Below are 21,906 nucleotides of genomic sequence, written 5' to 3'. Positions count from 1 at the left end.
CTTGGTCACTTCATGACCTTTTTTGATTTTTGGGTAAAATCTAAAAGGTCTAAAATCTTAAAGATCAAGGTAACATTGATGCCGAAACGATTTCCTACCAATAATTCTGGAACCCATAGGCCCCAACCATAACTCTGCTGTGCCTAATTTTTTAGTTATTGCCTTTTTTTTTTAATTTTCACACTGTGAACTTTGTCCAGGACATAAGTCTGTAACTCATTCTGACTAAAGTTCAGATCTACTTATTTCTTCCATGTAGATCTGATGACAACTTTGTATATTTCGAATTTCTGAAGAAAGCTATTTTTAGCCATGCAATCAAACCGGTTTTTACAGATAGGCATTAGAAAAAGTATCAAAATATCGTTGTCCTTGGAAGTTATACAAATTGTTGATTTTTGTTAGAAAAAAATGTTTGAAGTAATTTTTAACAAATTAACTTGAAATAACTTGACTTGAGTCAATTTTTAATTGGCAAGACTGTTTTGCGAGTTTACCTGTCGGCTATATGGACAATGTTGTGTTTGTTCTTGAAATTGGAAAATTACCATCTCAGTATTGGTTTTCCAAGGGTTAAAATTAGAAACTGCATTATCTTCAAAATAATGAAAGCTCGCCAATGATTGATTTTTTGAATGACAGTAAGAAAGTGATTGCCTATGGGTGAATGTTAGATCCTATTGCATAGCATAATTTTGTAGCTGATTTTAATATGATTGCTCTGAAACTGCATAAGATATCAACAAGAAACTACTTCTCTGTGACCAAAACCAATTTGGGGGAGCATTGCTCGGTTCGACTGGCTCTTGTTAACTTAAAACTGTACATCTGATGCTTAAAAGTGTATTTCAAACATAATTTTAATATTTAGATATGAAGAATGAATAATACTTTATTTCACTTTAAAGTATCCACCCATGCAAAACAGATGAACAGAATAACAAATTATACAATGTTATAACATACACAATTTTTAGCTCCTCATTTCAAAGAAAAAAGGCGGAGTTATTGTCATGACCCTCTTGTAAGCATTAACATTAATGTGGACATTGGTTAACCTTTTTGTCAAAAAATATAATAGCTTATTATTCACTTCAAACTTTGGTGTACTTGTTTATTGTCATGAAAAGTCAATATTACTTTTCAAAAGGGCAGATAATCCTAAAATTATTTTATAACCAAAACAATGTATTTACTTCAGACTTGAAATTCTTGTAGACTATCAAGGGCAGGTAAGTCTGCTAATCGAATTTGCAGAATTATACCCCTTTTCTATGTTGATTTTATTGAATTATATAGCACTGAGTAAAGTAGATTGCTCTAACGTCCACAGACAAGTCTTGTTACAAATATAAAAATGATTAAAAGGCTTGAAAAAAAAAATGTCCAGAAGTTTTATCAATTTTTTGTGTATCAATATATTTTTAACTTCCTTTTTTAAAAAAACATATTAACAAATTAATAATGCTGTTGCCCTTAAAAGACAGTCATTTTTTTGTAGAGATTAAGAAATTTAATAAAAATAAAGTACCTTGGAAAAAAGTATTCCTCAAATTGTTTCACAGTTTTTAAACACAAATGTTTAGCTGTTGATATTGGTTACGTTGAATTTGATCGTTTTTTTACTTCCAACACTGATAACAAGTTTACAAGTTTAATCCGTTAAGATATCAGTTGTTTATTTAGTTAAAAAAGTGTCTTAAATGTATGGGTTAAAATGAGAATTTTAGCATTGTGGTTTTCAATCAATATTTTAACTTTTCAGAATACATGTATAAAGTCCTGATTTGAGAAAATGATATTAAAGGAACGTTTTTAAATCAGTCAAACAGTATTTAAGGAAGGTGGACTGGAAGTTCTGCAGGTTGTGGGCTTACGGCTAATAAAAATCCAGTGTAAACAGGTTTTTATGAAGATTAAACTTAAAACTGTACACATGATGCTTTAAAGAGTATTTCGTACATGATTTTAATATCTATAGATAAAGAATGAACAATACTTTATTTTTTAGGTCACCTGAGCACAAAGTGCTCAAGATGAGCTTTTGTGGGCGTGCGTCAGTGCGTCCATGGTCAAATTTTTATATGAACAACTTCTTCTCAGAAACCTCTGGGCCAAATTTGATGAAAATTTCCTGGGATGTTTCTAGCATGAAGCTCTACTAAAAGTGTTGAAATAGTTCTGCCCAATGGAACATCTGGGTCAGGAGGGCTTAAAATAGATTTGTAAAATGAAATCTTTAAAAATCTTCTTCTCCGAAAGAGCATGACCTAGAGCTAAGATATTTTGTGTGTAGCATCATCTCATGATTGTTCAAATTATAGCCCTGGGGTCAAAATTGGTCCCACCCTGGGAGTCATTGATATTCATTATATACATATAGTAAAAACTTAAAAAATCTTCTTCCCTGAAAGTGCAAGGCCTAGAGCTCAGATATTTTGTGTGTAACATCTAATGAAATTCTAAAAAAATGTTCAAATTATAGCCCTGGGGTTAAAATTGGCCCTACCCAGAGGTTCATTGGTTTTTATCCCCCGCCGAAAAGGCGGCGGGGGATATAGAAATAGTCTCCATCCGTCTGTCCGACCGTCTGTCCGACCTTCCGTCCGACATTTTTGTCTGGAGCATATCTCTAAAAGTATTTGAGTAATCAACTTGAAACTTCATAGGTGGATAGACCTCAATTAGGTAGGAGTGCAGTGCACAAGAATGATAACCCTACCTTGCATAATTTTTGAGTTATTGCCCTTTGTTATTTTTCAAAATTGATTTTTGTCCAGAGCATAACTCCAAAAGCCTATGAGATATCAACATGAAACTTCATAGGTGCATAGATCTCACTCAGGAGGTGTGCAGTGCACAAGAATGATAACTCTACCTTTCATAATTTTTGAGTTATTGCCCAATGTTATTTTTCATATTTAATTTTTCACCTGAGTGGAGCATAACTCAAAAAGTGTTTGACATATCAACATGAAATGTCATAGGTGGATAGATCTTATTGAGGAGGAATGTTGTGCACAGGAATGATAACTCTTCCCTATACAATTTTTGAGTTATTGCCCTTTGTTCTTTTTCATGCTATTTTGTCCAGAGCTTAACTCTACCCTGCATAATTTTTGAGTTATTGCCCTGTGTTATTTTTCAAAATTAATTTTTGTCCAGAGCATAACTCAAAAAGCCTTTGAGATATCAACATGAAACTTCATAGGTGCATAGATCTCACTCAGGAGGTGTGCAGTGCACAAGAATGAAAACTCTACCTTTCATAATTTTAGAGTTATTGCCCATTGTTATTTTTCATACCTAATTTTTCACCCGAGTGGAGCATAACTCAAAAGTGTTTGAGATGTCAACATGAAATGTCATAGGTGGATAGATTTTATTGAGGAGGAATGCTGTGCACAAGAATGATAACTCTTCCCTGTACAATTTTTTGGTTATTGCCCTTTGTTCTTTTTCATACTATTTTGTCCGGAGCTTATCTCAAAAAGTATTTCAGGTATCAACTTGAAACTTCATAGGTGGATGGATCTCATTGAGGAAGAGTGCAGTGCACAAGAATGATAACTCTACCTTGCATAATTGTTTAGTTTTTGCCCTTTTTAGCTCACCTGTCACAAAGTGACAGGGTGAGCTTTTGTGATCGCTTTTCGTCCGGCGTCCGGCCGTAAACTTTTACTTTAAATGACATCTCCTCATAAACCACTAAGCCAATTTCATCCAAACTTCACAGGAATGTTCCTTTGGTGGTCACCTTTAAAAATTGTTCAAAGAATTTAATTCCATGCAGAACTCTGGTTGCAATGGCAACCGAAAGAAAAAACTTTAAATATCTTCTTTTAAAAAACCATAAGAGCTAGAGCTTAGATATTTAGCATGAAACATCTTCTAGTGAGTGTCTACCAAGTTTGTTCAAATAAAAGCCCTGGGGTCAAAATTGGCCCCGCCCCGGGGGGTCATTGATTTTCCCCATATACATATAGTAAAAACTTAAAAAATCTTCTTTTAAAGAACCAAAAGAGCTAGAGCTGAGATATTTAGCATGAAACATGTTCTAATGGGTGTCTACCAAGTTTGTTCAAATAAAAGCCCTGGGGTCAAAATTGGCCCCGCCCCAGGGGGTCATTGATTTTCCCTATATGCATATAGTAAAAACTTAAAAAATCTACTTTTAAAGAACACAAAGAGCTATGGTTAAGATATTTAGCATCAAACATGTTCTAATAGGTGTCTACCTAGTTTGTTTAAATAAAAGCCCTGGGGTCAAAATTGGCCACGCCCCAGGGGGGTCATTGATTTTCCCTATATTCATATAGTAAAAACTTAAAAAATCTTCTTTTAAAGAACCAAAAGAGTTAAAGCTAAGATATTTAGCATGAAACATGTTCTAATAAGTGTCTACCAAGTTTCTTCAAATAAAAGCCCTTGGGTCAAAATTGGCCCCGCCCCGGGGGGGTCATTGATTTTCCCTATATACATATAGTAAAAACTTAAAAAATCTTCTTTTAAAAAACCATAAGAGCTAGAGCTTAGATATTTGGCATGAAACATCTTCTAGTGAGTGTCTACCAAGTTTGTTCAAATAAAAGCCCTGGGGTCAAAATTGGCCCCGCCCCGGGGGGTCATTGATTTTCCCTATATACATATAGTAAAAACTTAAAAAATCTTCTTTTAAAGAACCAAAAGAGCTAGAGCTAAGATATCTAGCATGAAACATGTTCTAATGGGTGTCTACCAAGTTTCTTCAAATGAAAGCCCTGGGGTCAAAATTGGCCCTGCCCCGGGGGGTCATTGATTTTCCCAATATGCATATAGTAAAAACTTAAAAATCTTCTTTTAAAGAACCAAAAGAGCTAGAGCTAAGATTTTTAGCATGAAACATGTTCTAATAAGTGTCTACCAAGTTTGTTCAAATAAAAGCCCTGGGGTCAAAATTGACCCCGCCCCGGGAGTCATTGATTTTTCCTATATGCATATAGTAACAACTTAAGAAATCTTCTTTTAAAGAACCAAAAGAGCTACAGCTAAGATATTTAGCATGAAACATGTTCTAATGGGTGTCTACCTAGTTTGTTCAAATAAAAACCCTGGGGTCAAAATTAGCCCCGCCCCGGGGGTTCGTTGATTTTCCCGATATGCATATAGTAAAAACTTAAAAGATCTTCTTTTAAAGAACTCGAAGAGCTATGGCTAAGATATTGAGCATCAAACATGTTCTAATAGGTGTCTACCAAGTTTGTTCAAATAAAAGCCCTGGGGTCAAAATTGGCCCCACCCCAGGGGGTCATTGATTTTCCCTATATGCATATAGTAAAAACTTAAAAAATCTTCTTTTAAAGAGCCAAAAGAGTTAAAGCTAATATATTTAGCATGAAACATGTTTTAATAAGTGTCTACCAAGTTTGTTCAAATAAAAATCCTGGGGTCAAAATTGGCCCCGCCCCGGGGGATCATTGATTTTCCCTATATGCATATATTAAAAACTTAAAAAATCTTCTTTTAAAGAACTCAAAGAGCTATGGCTAAGATATTTAGCATCAAACATGTTCTAATAGGTGTCTACCAAGTTTGTTCAAATAAAAGCCCTGGGGTCAAAATTGGCACCGCCCTGGGGGTCATTGATTTATATGTGTATAGCAAAAACTTAAAAAATCTTCTTTGAAAAAACCCAAATAGCTAGAGTTAAGATATTAAGCATGAAACATCTTTTAGTGAGTCACAGTCTACAAAGTTTGTTCAAATAAAAGACCTGGGGTCAAAATTGGCCCCGCCCCAGGGGTCATTGATTTTCTTTATATGTGTATAGCAAAAACTTAAAAATCTTCTTTGAAAAAACCCAAATAGCTAGAGTTTAGATATTAAGCATGAAACATCTTCTAGTAAGTGTCTACAAAGTTTGTTCAAATAAAAGCCCTGGGGTCAAAACTGGCCCGGCCCCAGGGGTGTCATTGTTTTTAACTATATGTGTATAGTAAAAACTTTAAAAAAATCTTCTTTCAAAAAGCCCAATGAGCTAGAGCTTAGATGTTTAGCATGAAACATCTTCTTACGGGTGTCTACCGAGTTTGTGCAAATAAAAGCCCTTGGGTTAAATTGGCCCTGCAACGTTGGGGGGCCTATATACAGGTGAGCGACCTCAGGGCCATCATGGCCCTCTTGTTTATTTTTCAAAATTAATTTTTGTCCAGAGCATAACTCAAAAGGCCTTTGAGATATCATTATGAAACTTCATAGGTGCATAGATCTAACCCAGGAGGTGTGCAGTGCACAAGAATGATAACTCTACCTTTTATAATTTTTGAGTTATTGCCCTTTGATATTTTTCATACTTAATTTTTCAATTCAATTTTTTTCTCAAAAAGTATTTGAGGTATCAACTTGAAACTTCATAGGTGGATAGATTTCACTGAGGAGGGATGCAGCAAACAAGAATGATAACCTACCCTGCATTATTTTTCAGTTATTGCCCTTTGTTATTTTCAGCCATCAGTATTCACATAGGTTTCAAATCTGTAATCACTATAGCCATCAGTTTTCATTACCAAAAGACCTCTTAAAATGGAATTATTCTGCTGTACTACATATACATTCTTCCAATGAGCAAACACATTCGGCGGGGATGGCCATGTTGACATGGCTCTTGTCTTTATATGTATATTGTAAAAACTTGTAAAATCATTTTTCACTGTTTTGACAAAGGCTAGAGGTTAGATATTTAGCATTGAACATTGTGTAGTAGACCTCTACCAAGATTGTTCAATTATAGTCTTGGGGTCAAAATTGACCCAGCCCCGGGGGTCATTGATTTTCATTATGTACGTAAAGTTAAAATTTAAAAAAACTTCTTTTCTGGAGATATAAGGCTTAGAGCTTTGATATTTGGCAAATGATATCATCTATATGTACTCTAATAAAGTTGTACAAAGTTTTTATCTAGTGTCAAAATCGGCCCCACCCGGGTGGGCCATAGGTTTCCAAATATGGAAAACCATTCTAGATACTACTGTTTCAGTTAAAATATCCTGTAAATTGGTGAAATGATTCAAAGGGCAGTTTCAAATATGGGTCATCTGGAGTCTAAAACTAGGTCACAGCCCAAATATGGAAAAACCTTTTGAACACTTTAGAGTCATATGTCCTAGAAATTGGTTAGAATGTTTTGTTAAGATGATTTCTAGCTCAAGTTTGAATATGGGTCATCTTGGGTCATAAAGTAGGTCATACAGCCCAAATATTGAAAAACCTTGTTAACACTTTAGAGGCTAGCTACTGTTTTGGTCCAAATATCCTGGAAATTGATCAGAAAAGTTGTTTATAGGATTTCTATCTCAAGTTCAAATATAGTTCATCTGTGATCAAAAACTAGGTTACCCAGCGATTCATGTGATTCATTTTCATGAATAGTTATTGCACGGTTTCAAATTGCCTGTGTTTTAAATAATTTATAGACAATTACTGTATCACTGAAAAGACAAATATAATTATGCAAACTGTAATGTGAAAATGTGACTGTTCTAGAAAAAGCCTATATGACTACATGTTTGTAATAATTGTTTTATTTATTTATTAATTTATTTTTTTGGTGAAATAAATTAATATTGAATAATTGATCAATAAAATAATCATCAAAAATATGATCATTAAATGATTCTGAGGGTAATATAGATTCTTTGAACTGATTGTGCCAAACACGCATTTAAATTTGAGTCGAAATTTGAGCCTCAAAATCCAGCTACTTATCCAGATTTGGCCACATTTCATTTGTCACATGTATGCACAGAACAAATATCGGAGAACCTTGTTAACTCTGTAGAGGATATTGTTTAGGTCCAAATGTTCTGGAAGTTAGTCAGGAAGGTTGGTAAGATAGTTTCTAGGTCATGTTTGAATATGGGTCATCTGTGGTTAAAAACTAGATTACACAACCTAAATTATGATAAATAATTGTTTACATTCTAGAGGTAATATTTTCATCCCAAACATCTGGAATATTTATTAGAAAGTTTGTTTTGATGCTTTCTTGCTTTGAACATGAATGTCATTCATGGTTAAAATCTAGTTCACACAGACCGAAAATTTGGCCTCAGGTCGGCCTTAAGGTAACATGTAACCAACGCTGAAAAAAGCCTTTGACTCTATCTCTATCCATTGAGAAGTTGCAGCACTTTGAAATCAGTTTTGATGGAAAAATCAATGCAATATAGTGATTTTTGGCAATTTTGAGATTTCCCCTCATTGCCATGGTAACAGGAAATTTAAGATTGAGTATGCGGTTACAAAGTCTATGGTCCAGTCAACATTTGTGCCAAGTTTGAACAGCATTGAAGTCTTTTTTTATAGTTTAATAGCAATTTGAACTTTTAACAGGAGGCTTTTCTATGAAAACAGCCATTTTGCACAAAATGCTGATGAAGTAATGGGTTAAACACTTGATTTTTTCTTGCATTCTTCAAAAATTGATATCAAATCAAGCAGATGCATAGTTCCGCAGTATGAATAAAGGTTTTCATTTTAAATCACTTTCACCTGTGCGTTGTGAAAGTTTGTATAACGCTAATGACGTCACGTCAAAATATATGCACGGCCTTGCAATACCATATTTACGGAGTCGCAAAATCGGCACGGGTGTGTGATAAATATTGTTATGGTAGATTTTATAGACATTTACCTTTATTTTTCAGATAAGATCTAATGTAGTACGAGAAACAGATCCAAAATTTTCAATACCTGTAGAAGAAAGAGGCTCTTTAAAAGATGCAGAAATCAATTATGTGTAAGCTCTTTTCATAAAATAGTGGGATTATTTTGCCCACTTGAGCTTCTGCTTCTTGTACAACTTCATACTTTATCCTTCAAAGAAGATATTTGACTGTAACTTCACAAATGTCTTTGAGATTATAATAGAAAATCACTATGTGAAGCCCGTGACTCTAGTGTGGATTTTGATAGAATAATGGCCCTTTATGAACTTGAAAAAATTCTTTGTTAAAGTTTTGGGTTGAAGATCAATAAAGTACTGGAGATATTTACTTGAAACTTACTAGTTATTACAGGTCTTTGACATCATAATTGGGGGTCACTGTTCAAGGTCAATATCTCTAGCATGGATTGATATTTATACCATATATAGATATATGAGAGTCACCAGGTGGTCGGTTGGTCGGTCGGTTGGTCAGTCCAGCGGTCCGTTGCATTTTCCTTGTCCAGAGCATAACTTGAAGACTAATAGTTGGAATTCAATACAACTTCATACAATGGTCAAGCACATTAAGATGAAGTGCAGTGCTCAAGAATCATAACTCTATCCAGAGTAATTATAGAGTGATTGCCCTTTGTTTCTTTTCCCTGTCGCAGAGCATATCATCAAATCTATTGGTTGGAATTCAATCATTTTAGTGTTATTGTCCTTTGTTACTTTTTATTGTCCAGTGCATAACTTGAGTAATTATAGAGTGATTGCCCTTTGTTACTTTTCCTTGTCGCAGAGCATAACATGAAATCTATTGGTTGGAATTCAATCATTAACCAGGTTTTCCGAAGGAAAAATCTGGTTATTAGATTGAGGTATGTCGGTGGTCGGACGGGCGGGCGTAAACAATTTCTTCTGTGCGCAGCGCAACTCCTCCTACATTTCTCAAAGGATTTTGACCAAACTTTTACAGAAGCTTTGTCATCAAGTGCCCTGGTGCATATTGTCAGGGTTATGTGATTGGATAATATTTGACCTAATTATGGCCCTTTGTTTTTTTCCCTTATAAAGAATATATAGTGAACAATTTCTTCTGTGCGCAACTTCTCCTACATTTCTCAAGGGATTTTGTTCAAACTTTCACAGAAGCTTTGTCATAAAGTGTCCTGATGCGATGCATACTGTTTGGATTTTGTGATTGGGCAATTTTTGACCTACTTATGGCCCTTTGTTTTTTTTCCTTATACAGAATATATAGTGAACAATTTCTTCTGTGCGCAACTCCTCCAGCATTTGTCAAGGGATTTTGTTCACACTTTCACAGAAGCTGTGTCATCTAGTGCCCTGATGCATATTGTTGGGTTTTTGTGATTAGATAATTTTTGACCTTATTATGGCCCTTTGTTTTTTTCCCTTATATAGAGTATATAGTGAACAATTTCTTCTGTTGCCCAACTGCTTCTACATTTCTCAAAGGATTTTGTTCAAATTTTCACAGATTAGCTTTATCTGTGTATTGTCAGGTTTTATGATTGGATAAGTTTTTACCTCTTATTATGGGCCTTTGTTTTTCCGTAAAATTTAATTATTAGTGTAATATATCCTTTTTATCACAACAAACTTTATTTAGTTATAAAACAGAAACTATCTAGGTTGTTGCATGCCTGCCAGCTCATCTGCCTGCTTTTGGGTCCTGTAGAGTCAAGGTCATTGTTGCTTAAAATAGAAAATCTGTTTCCTGTCAGGTCACTGTTACTTAAAATAGAAAATAGGTTTCTGGTCAATAACTAGTTTGGAATAAGATGTTTTTATGAAATTTGGTGTAAAGCAGGTTTTTATAAAGACCTCACTGGGGATGGCTTTTTGGCCTCCTAGGGTCAAGGTTACAGTTTCTAAAAATAGAAAATTCATTATTCATGATTTACATTGCACATAGTTACATTGTTTGTTGCTTGTATTTGTATTTCAACTACAACATATTTATCTAAAATGGTGATAATTGAAAATCTGGTTTCGTGGCATTGCCATGTTTCTTGTTTTAGTGTTATTGTCCTTTGTTACTTTTTATTGTCCAGTGCATAACTGAGTAATTATAGAGTGATTGCCCTTTGTTACTTTTCCTTGTCGCAGAGCATAACATGAAATCTATTGGTTGGAATTCAATCATTTGAGTGTTATTGTCCTTTGTTACTTTTTATTGTCCAGTGCATAACTTGCAAATTAATGGTTGGAATTCAATGCAACTTCATACAATGGTCAAGCACAGTGAAATGAAATGCTGTGCTCAAGAACCATAAGTCTATTTGCACTGATTACATAGTTAATTCCCTTTGTTACTTCTTTGTCAGCCTATAAGGTGTATAGATGCTCATGCCAAGGAAGACACATTTTTTCTTCTTGTGCATGATGATGGATTGATAGACCTTTTTGAGAGAGTTATCCCTAATTTTTATTGTAGTCCTTTGTTTTAATATTAAGTTATTAATTATCAAAATTCCTTATTCATACAAATAAATAACTTAATATTGAATATTGTAAATTTGAATATAGAAATCAACTCCAGTTTCAATTTAAAAATGTATTTTTTCTTATTTGAAATATCAAATTTTGTTGTCACCACTGATTAACATAAACAGAAATGAAATGCATTAAAAATCTACAACACATGGTGATGGTAACAAAATTACAAATTGCTGAAAGTATTTGACTTCTAAAATTCTTGCTTGCATGTCAACCTTACATATGTGGAGTTTATAATGGTTTTAAATTTCCATATAATTTTTTTTTCAGAAAAAAGTTTCAAAGTTTTCAAGATAGACATTTAAAGATTAGCAGTGAAGATAAGTCAAACCTAAAGAAAGCTAGACGTGATGGCACTTTACATGAAAGCATGCTTGACAGGTATTGTTTTAATAAAACACATTAATAATTGTTTGCTGTGTGTTGTATGTTCAAGTTTATAGTCCTCGTACTGGTTTAAGTGGAGGGGACTTCAGGTTTACTCTCTGTCTGTCTGTACAGCCGTCTGTCCAAAGACTCTGAATTCAGTCATATCTAAATCTATATCTTATACAGGTTGATGATATTTGGTTTGTAGATATAGGGCCATATGAATATTATGCATGGCATTATATATTTTTCATTGTGGTTGCTATGGTTATAGAAATGATGTAAAACAATGAAACCTAAAAAAAACTGAATCTTGTGATATTTAAAAAAGTACAAAAGAAAGATTGAGGAAAGTTGATGTGTGGATAGAGGGCCATGTAGTGATTATGCAGTTAGAAAACCTTTTCTGGTCCATAACATTGAGCCTGCCATAACTCAAAAAGTTCAAAAGCTAGGTGATGTTACTTTGCTTGCGATTATGTATCACATACCTTAATGTTTTCATCAGTGAAAACGATTGCAATCCTTTTTTAGCTCACCTTGCACAAAGTGCAGGTGAGCTTTTAGGATGGCCAACCAAATGGCGTCAGTCGTCTGTCGTCCGTCCACATTTTATTCTAAGGACATTTTCTATGATACCCCAAGGCCAATGTTAATGAAACTTGGCAGGAATACTCTTTGTATGAAGCTCTATCAAGATTGTTCAAAGAATTCCATTTCATGCAGAACTCTGGTTGCCATGGCAACCAAAAGAAAAATCTTTAAATATCTTCTTTTAAAGAACCGTAAGAGCTAGAGCTTAGATATTTGGCATGAAACATCTTCTAATGAGTGTCTACCAAGTTTGTTCAAATAAAAGCCTTAGGGTCAAAATTGGCCCCGCCCCAGGGGGTTATTGATTTTCCCTATATGCATATAGTAAAAACTTAAAAAATCTTCTTTTAAAGAACCCAAAGAGCTAGAGCTAAGATATTTGGCATGAAACATCTTCTAGTGAGTGTCTACCAAGTTTGTTCAAATAAAAGCCCTGGGGTCAAAATTGGCCCCGGCCCGGGGGGTCATTGATTTTCCCTATATGCATATAGTAAAAACTTAAAAAATCTTTTTTTAAAAACTGTAAGAGCTAGAGCTTAGATATTTGGCATGAAACATCTTCTAGTGAATGTCTACCAAGTTTGTTCAAATAAAAGCCCTCGGGTCAAAATTGGTCCCGCCCCAGGGGGTCATTGATTTTCCCTATATGCATATAGTAAAAACTTAAAAAATCTTCTTTTAAAGAACCCAAAGAGCTAGAGCTAAGATATTTAGCATGAAACATCTTCTAATGAGTGTCTACCAAGTTTGTTCAAATAAAAGCCCTGAGGTCAAAATTAGCCCTGCCCCAGGGGGTCATAGATATTCCCTATATGCATATAGTAAAAACTTAAAAAATCTTCTTTTAAAGAACCCAAAGAGCTAGAGCTAAGATATTTGACATGAAATATCTTCTAGTGAGTGTCTACCAAGTTTGTTCAAATAAAAGCCTTTGGGTCAAAATTGGCCCCGCCCCGGGGGGTCATTGATTTTCCCTATATGCATATAGTAAAAACTTAAAAATCTTCTTTTAAAGAACCGTAAGAGCTAGAGCTTAGATATTTGGCATGAAACATCTTCTATTGAATGTCTACCAAGTTTGTTCAAATAAAAGCCCTGGGGTCAAAATTGGCCCCGTCCCAGGGGGTCATAGATTTTCCCTATATGCATATAGTAAAAACTTAAAAAATCTTCTTTTAAAGAACCCAAAGAGCTAGTGCTAAGATATTTGACATGAAACATCTTCTGATGGGTGTCTACCAAGTTTGTTCAAATAAAAGCCCTCGGGTCAAAATTGGCCCCGCCCCAGGGGGTCATTGATTTTCCCTATATGCATATAGTAAAAACTTAAAAAATCTTCTTTTAAAGAACTCAAAGAGCTAGAGCTAAGATATTTAGCATGAAACATGTTCTAATGGGTGTCTACCAAGTATGTTCAAATAAAAGCCCTGGGGTCAAAACTGGCCCTGCCCCGGGGGTCATTGATTTTCCTTATATGTGTATAGCAAAAACTTAAAAATCTTCTTTGAAAAAACCCAAATAGCTTGAGTTTAGATATTATACATGAAACATCTTTAAGTAAATATCTACAAAGTTTGATTCAAATAAAAGACCGGGGGTCAAAACTGGCCCTGCCCCAGGGGTGTCATTGTTTTTAACTATATGTGTATAGTAAAAACTTAAAAATCTTCTTTTAAAAAACCCAATGAGCTAGAACTTAGATGTTTAGCATGAAACATCTTCTTATGGGTGTCTACCAAGTCTGTTCAAATAAAAGCCCTTGGGTAAAAATTGGCCCGGGGGGGGTGGGGGGGTTGGCTATATACAGGTGAGCGACCTCAGGGCCATCATGGCCCTCTTGTTTGAGTTATGTCCCTTTTTATAAAATTTACTCAGAATTTTTGTTAAAATATGAAAGAAATTGACTCATTCTTGGCATACTTTAAATTGGAAAAAGAGTTATTGCCCCCTTTCACAATGAAAATAATTTATTTTTTAGCTCACCTAAGGACAATGTCCTCAAGGTGAGCTTTTGTGATGGCCCGTTGTCTGTCGTCCATCGTCCGTCCGTCTGTGCATGCGTCCGTCTGTCAACAATTTCTTTACATAACTTCTCCTCCTTAACCACTTGGCCAAATTTGTTGAAACTTTGCAGGGATGTTCCTTGCATAAAGCTCTACCAAAGTTATTCAAAGAATTAAATTCCATAAAGAACTCTGGTCGCCATGGCAACCAAAAATTTTTTTTTTACAAAACTCTTAAAAAATCTTCTTGTAAAAAAAACACACGAGCTAGAGCTAAGATATTTGGCATGAAACATCTTCTAGTGAAGCCTACCAAGTTTCTTCAAATAAAAGCCCTAGGGTCAAAATTGGCCCCGCCCCGAGGGTCATTTTCCTAATTTGTATATAGTGAAAATTAGAAAAAAATATTTTTTGTAAAAAACCGTAAGAGCTAAAGCTTAGATATTTGGCATGAAACATCTTCTAGTGAATGTCTACCAAGTTTATTCAAATAAAAGCCCTAGGGTCAAAATTTGCCCTGCCCCGGGGGTTATTGATTTGCCTTACATGTATACATGAAAACTTGTGAACATCCAAAAGAGGTAGAGCTTAGACATTAGGCATGAAACGTCTTCTTGTGTATGTCTAACAAGTTTGTTCAAATAAAAGCCCTAGGGTCGAAATTGGCCCTGCCCCGGGGGTCATTTACCCTTTCTGAAAATCCAAAAGCACTAAAGCTAAGATATTTGGCATGAAACATCTTCTAGTGAATTATTATTGTTGAAATAAAGCCCTAGGGTCAAAATTAACCTGGCCCAAGGGAATAGAAGTCGACAGTTCAATCCCAAGCCAGGTCAATGTTTTCCTTTTCTTTTTGTCATCTTTTTATTAGCTCACCTCTCACTTAGTGACATGCTGAAGTATTTAATTACATGGCGGCCACAGCTAAAGTTAGAAAACAACATCTAAACTACTGGTTCAATTTTGAAATAAATTTACCCAAAAATTTCCATGGTGACAATACACAAAATTGCTCAGATTAAACTGTCCCTTGTTTTCAAATTGTGTTTCGTGGGCTAAACGGGGCTCCAGTTTGACCTTTAGACCTATTTCTCAGGTGAGCGATCCAGGGCCCTCTGGGCCCTCTTGTTTAAGAAATACCAGTATGCCTAGCAATTTACAATACAAGCAATATAGCATGTGTTGAGTTATTTGCATGCAAATTTTCATCTAAACCTGTAAAAATTGTCACATAATTATGCCTGCCTCAGACAGATGATATCATTATGAAGGCGGGCTATTACTATGGTATACAGATACAAGGGTTGTACATATGCCACAAAGACCACTAGCTCTAAGGTCAAGGAAATAATGAGAGGTTAAAGTTCAGCGGTGGCCCATAACCCTGTCATACATCAAGGAACTACCTAGTAACTTAGTACAAATGTGTAGCATGGCATCTTTGTTCACATTATTTGACTTTTTCAAACTCAAAAGTGGGCTCACCTGTATCTTTGAGACACATTTCTAGTAAAGGGAAACTGTAATACAAACAAGTAAAGGGAAACTGTAATAGTTTACAAGACTTGTATAAAAATGGCATACATGTACTTATATTTAATGTGAGAAATTAATGATATCATCTTTTTTTTTATCTTTTTTTTTTCAGACGAGAAAAGATGAAAGCAGACAGATACTGTAAATAACACCTGTATGTTCCAACACCTTTGTGTACTGAATATTTCTGTCTATTCGGTAGAAATATTTAAGAAGATATATGGGCCTATATGGTTGCAAATTGCCAGTAAAACATACATAATCCAATGTTTTACTATTGTTATTAAAGTAACACAAGACCAGACAGATTAAAGCATGTGATGGATCTTTGTAAAACATACATGTACACAGTAAAGAGTGATGTAGATGTATAAATAAGAGGAAGCGGATAATTGTTTTGATGTTTCCAGATCCATCTTTTCTACAAGCTTGGATGTGGCTTTTTTTAACTAAACATATTTTGTTATCATTATATGATTATTTATAAAAAAAATGAACTTTAATGATTAGCAGGTAGTAGACTAAAATCAATAAGTTATTATAGAAACATAGTTATTATCGAAACATAGTTATTTTTTGTAAAATTGTAAAAAAATGATTATATTGATGCCAATAAACTTATCAAGAAATATTTTGATAAACAAGATGTACAATGTATTTGAAAATGCTACAGATTGTATATGAACTCCTAAGCATTGTCGCAATTTGTATAATTTTAATGAATTTCTTCATTAAAATATGTAAAAAATGTATAAAGCTTGATTTTGTGTAGTGTTTACATAAGGAAAAATAGGCCTAATACCATAGTATGAAAAGTTTACCTTTCAACATAAAAGAAATATACATTTTAAGGCTTAGTGGCCTTAAAGAAGTTGCATTTTTGATGTCCCCACTATTTAGATTTACCTTTGTCCGTCACACTTCCCATCCGTAGACTGACAAAACAGTGGAATGTGAGGACATACATTGTCAGGAGAATGACTGCCTTGATGTTATTTAATCTAAAGAAAGATTTAGAAATAAAAACTAAAATCAATTTCCAAGATATTGAGGCTCGGCAGCACCGCCTGACTTAAAATTGAAATATTCTCAGTTGGAAAACTATCATGTAATTGTTTAGTTAACACTGTTGTTTCGGTGTTTTTATCTTTTTCTATATCAAATCCATATATGCATGTAAACAACTAACTCTCAGTATTATTTACAACCAAAACAAACAACTCTGATCATTATTTACACCCAATAAAATATGATTAACAAGATCAACAAGTAAAGGCAGCGTTCAATAAACCCAAAACAAACACACGTCATATATCAACCACTGATACGAAATATCTTTTCACGTATATGTCCTTTATACAAAACAATACAAGACACCTGATCAAGATCTAAAAACATTTGATCAAACAAAATAGTAAAATCGACATAAAAATGAAGAACACAGTTTACTTGTAATATTTTTACAACTATTAGATACGGTATAAACCACAAAAATTCAACCAACAATATTAACTTCACAAAATCTAATCAGCATCAGGAAAACATCTTAAACTAAAGCACCCAATATTTACAGATATCGGCAAAAAACAAAGCATCAACTAATTTAACCATGACAAGACAAAATCACTCCATACAATTTAACCAATATCAACCAAGTATATCTTACCAAACAGATATAACTCAACAAAATAAAATACAACAACCAAAACAACAAATTACACCCGATTAATCATGATCAATTAAGATTACCACAATTAGATTCAACCAACTTCAACAAATCAACAAAACTCCCTTCAAAACAACAATTTTCTCTTCTCTAAAAGGGGCGTCCGTAGCCGAGTGGTTAAGGTCGTTGACTTCAAACCACTTGCCCCTTACCGCTGTGGGTTTGAATCCCTACAGGGACTTTGGATTCTTTCATGTGAGCAAGCTATCCAGCTAGCTTACGGAACGTTGGTGGTTCTACTCAGGTTCCCGTACTTGCCTGAAATAATGCACGGAAGGGCACCTGAGGTCTTCCTCCGCAAATAAAGCTGGAACTTCACCATATGACCTATAATGTGTTGGTGTGACGTAAAACCCAATCAAACAAACAAACTTCTTTAAAAAAATAAACGCTACACACTATAAGTGGGTGTAAATTTCTCCCAAAACTCGCATATTTGCTATTTGACATTTACATGTAGACAACGTTTATTGAAATATGATACACTTCAGTGTATCGCTATAGAAAGACATTAACTCGTTGTAAAAAAATATCTACAGTAAAACTGTACGATTACAAGTACATATGTTGCTGCAATGCAGCAATTGAGAAGTCCCGCGCAAAAAATGCGCTCATTTCAGATACCTTACCAAATTATTCCTACGCACAGGTCATGTTATATTCAGATTAAGTACTATTGTAGATTTTTTCCGAATATTTTGTGAACCATTTTTTGCATAATTATACTTATCTTATGCACTGTCCATAATTAAAAAGAGGGGAAAGATATTTAATATAAAAATGCTTTCACTGATGCCTACCTGGTAAGGAAAGTAATTCCATTGAATACAAACAAGACTTACAAGACTTGTAAATGTTATGTGACATGAATGTACTATGTTCTGTTTTTGTCACTACTGTAGTCAGAAACATAAGATGATAAAAATATCAAAGTCTGTTTTTTAGCTCGACTATACGAAGTATATGGAGAGCTGTCCTACTCGCCCCGGCGTCGGCGTCCGCGTCCGCGTCCAGATTTTAGATTAAAGTTTTGGTGCAGTAAAATATTTTTCACTATAACTTTGTCATTTCTTAAGGTATCAACTTCAAACTTCAAATATATGTTCCTTATCATCAACCACAGCTTACGTGACAAGGTTCATAACTCTAGCACCAATATTTTCAGATTTATCTCCCCTTGAACTTAGAATTTTCCTTAAAAAATACTATTTTTTACTGTTACTTCTTTATTTCTTAAGGGATCAACCTCATACTTCAAATATATGTACCTTATCAACATTCTCATCTTATGGGACAAGGTTCATAACTCTAGCACCAATATTTTCAGATTTATCTCCCCTTGAACTTAGAATTTTCCTCAAAAAATGCTATTTTCTTACAGTGTTACTTCTTTATTTCTTAAGGGATCAACCTCATACTTCAAATATATTTACGTTATCATCATCCCCATCTTATGTGACAAGGTTTCATAACTCTAGCACCAATATTTTTCAGATTTATCTCCCTTTGAACTTAGAATTTTCCATAAAAAATATTATTTTTTACTGTTACTTATTTATTTCTAAAGGGATCAACTTCATACTTCAAATATATTTACGTTATCATCATCCACATCTTATGTGACAAGGGTCATAACTCTAGCACCAATATTGCAAGAATTATCTCCCCATAAACTTATATTTTTTTACTAGAAAAATGTTATTTTTTATTATAACTTTTTTATTTTTAAAGGTATCTACCTCAAACTTCAAATACTTATTCCTTATTCATCAATTACATTTTATGTGACAATGTTCATAACTCTTGAAGCAATATTTACAGATTTATCTCTCTTTGAACTTAGGATTTTCTTTAAGAAATATATAATAACTTCTTTACTTTTTAAGGTATCTACTTCAAACTTCAAACATATATTTCTTATCATTACACAAATGTTGTGTGACAAGGTCCATAACTCTAGCATGACTATTTCTAGAATTATTCCCCTTGATCTTGGAATTTATGTTAACAAATGTTATTTTTTACTATAACTTAATACATTATTATACATAATTGATTTTTCTTTCATAGTTTTGTCCTCCTTACTGCGTCCAGTATTTTATTAGTCGAGCTTCGCTGTCTCCTGTGACAGCTCTTGTTTTATTATGCCCCCATTTCGAAGAAAAGGGGGTATATTGCTTTGCACTTGTCGGTCCGTCGGTCTGTCGGTCCGTAGACCAAATGGTTTCCGAGTGATAACTAAAGAACCCTTAGGCCTAGGAACTTCAAACTTGGTATGGTGATTGGTCATGACCAGTAGATGACCCCTATTGATTTTGGGGTCAAAGGTCAAGGTCACATTGACCTTGTAAGCAAAAACGGTTTCCGATCAATAACTAAAGAACCTTAAGGCCTAGGAACTTCAAACTTGGTATGGTGATTGGTCATGATCAGTAGATGACCCCTATTGATTTTGGGGTCAAGGGGCCAAAGGTCAAGGTCACATTGACCTTGTAAGCAAAAACGGTTTCCGATCAATAACTAAAGAACCTTAAGTCATAGGAACTTCAAACTTGGTATGGTGATTGGTCATGATCAGTAGATGACTCCTATTGATTTTGGGGTCAAGAGGTCAAAGGTCAAGGTCACATTGACCTCTTGGGTAAAAAGGTTTCCGATCAATAACAAAAGAACCATTAGGCGTAGGGACTTCAAACTTGATATGGTGATTGGTCATGATCAGTAGATGACCCCTATTGATTTTGGGGTCAAGGGGTCAAAGGTCAAGGTCACATTGGCTTCTTAGGTAAAAACGGTTTCTGATCAATAACTAAAGAACCCTTAGGCTTAGGAACTTCAAACTTAGTATGGTGATTGGTCATGCCCAGCAAATGACCCCTATTGATTTTGGGGTTAAAGGGTCAAAGATCAAGGTCACATTGACCTTGTAGGTAAAAACGGTTTCCGATCAATAACTAAAGAACCCTTAGGCCTAGGAACTTCAAACTTGGTATGGTGATTGGTCATGAGTAGCAGATGACCTGTTGATTTTGGGGTCAAGGGGTCAAAGGTCAAGGTCACATTGACCTTGTAAGTAAAAACGGTTTCCGATCAATTAACTAAAAACGCTTAGGCCTAGGAACTTCAAACTTTGTATGATGATTGGTCGTGACCAGCAGATGACCCCTTTTGAGTTTTTGGTCAAGGGGTCAAAGGTCAAGGTCACATTGACCTTGTAGGTAAAAACGGTTTTCTGATCAATTAACTAAAAACGCTTAGGCCTAGGAACTTCAAACTTTGTATGATGATTGGTCGTGACCAGCAGATGACCCCTATTGATTTTTGGGTCAAGGGGTCAAAGGTCAAGGTCACATTGACCTTGTAAGTAAAAACGGTTTCTGATCAATAACTAAAGAACGCTTGGCCTAGGAACTTCAAACTTGGCATGGTGATTGGTCATGACCAGCAGATGACCCCTATTGATTTTTGGGTCAAAGGTCAAGGTCACATTGACCCTGTATGTTAAAACGGTTTCCGATCAATAATGAAAGAACCCTTAGGCCTAGGAACTTCAAACTTGGCATGGTGATTGGTCATGACCAGCAGATGACCCCTATTGATTTTGGGGTCAAGGGGTCAAAGGTCAAGGTCACATTGACCTTGTAGGTAAAAACGGTTTCTAATCAATTAACTCAAAACGCTTAGGCCTAGGAACTTCAAACTTTGTATGATGATTGGTCGTGACCAGCAGATGACCCCTATTGAGTTTTGGGTCAAGGGGTCAAAGGTCAAGGTCATGACCAGTAGATACTTGATAACCCTTATTAATTGTTTGATCACTGGGTCAGAAGTCATGCATAATAACCTTATCACATGACTAATTGGCTGCTGATAGGGGGCATACATGTTTTACAAACATATCTTGTTATTATAATTGTAACAAATATACAAATAGTAACAAAATAATAATATTGTATAAATAACACATGGGTTTGTGGGTAACAGTAAAAATATCATCCCGAGGAAAATACTGTTACCCGAGGCGTTACCCGAACAAATACTGTGATGATCTGAATTTGTCAACAAAATCTAACTGTAACAAAAAAAAACCAAGAGAAGCAATAACTAAACTGTCCTTACCATGCAAGTTTTATATGTACTTTAGGCCTACTTGAGAAGCTGTTTTTCTTTTATTCTTTAGGCAAGTGATGATATCTACCAGTCATAAACATAAAATAAGCTGTGGTTTATTTAGGAAACAAAACACTAACCCATTTATAAGGTTATGATCTGTGAAATCAGATCCTTCTGCATCCAGAATATTCTTCGCATGGTTTTTGACAAGTGCATTTAGAAAATAACGATGATATCCTACAGATGTATGTCCACCAACTCTATCTATAACGTTTCACTGGTTAAAATTGTTAAATAATCCTTTGTTGCATGCTTTAATCGTCTGCATGTTTCAGTTTGACCCAAAATTTATT

At 34.6% G+C, this 21,906-nt stretch overlaps 1 protein-coding gene across 1 annotated transcript in view; it reads left to right on the top strand.

Annotated features, from left to right (window-relative positions):
- LOC132717472 (protein FRG1-like) overlaps nucleotides 1-16,470 on the top strand; it is a 30,487-nt gene extending 14,017 nt beyond the window's left edge. Inside the window, exons 6-8 of the mRNA XM_060700942.1 lie at nucleotides 8,685-8,776; nucleotides 11,483-11,593; nucleotides 15,827-16,470. Of these exons, the coding sequence (XP_060556925.1) occupies nucleotides 8,685-8,776; nucleotides 11,483-11,593; nucleotides 15,827-15,863 (240 nt within the window). The 3' untranslated portion in view covers nucleotides 15,864-16,470. The remainder of the gene's footprint in view (nucleotides 1-8,684; nucleotides 8,777-11,482; nucleotides 11,594-15,826) is intronic.
- Nucleotides 16,471-21,906: the final 5,436 nt, after the last annotated feature.

The sequence above is a fragment of the Ruditapes philippinarum genome, unplaced genomic scaffold (assembly GCF_026571515.1).
Source record: "Ruditapes philippinarum isolate M1 unplaced genomic scaffold, ASM2657151v2 ctg7179_1_1_1_1, whole genome shotgun sequence".
NCBI classification, from domain to species: domain Eukaryota; kingdom Metazoa; phylum Mollusca; class Bivalvia; order Venerida; family Veneridae; genus Ruditapes; species Ruditapes philippinarum.
Note: the sequence above shows the minus strand (reverse complement) of the source record. Positions and strands in the feature narration are given on the sequence as shown.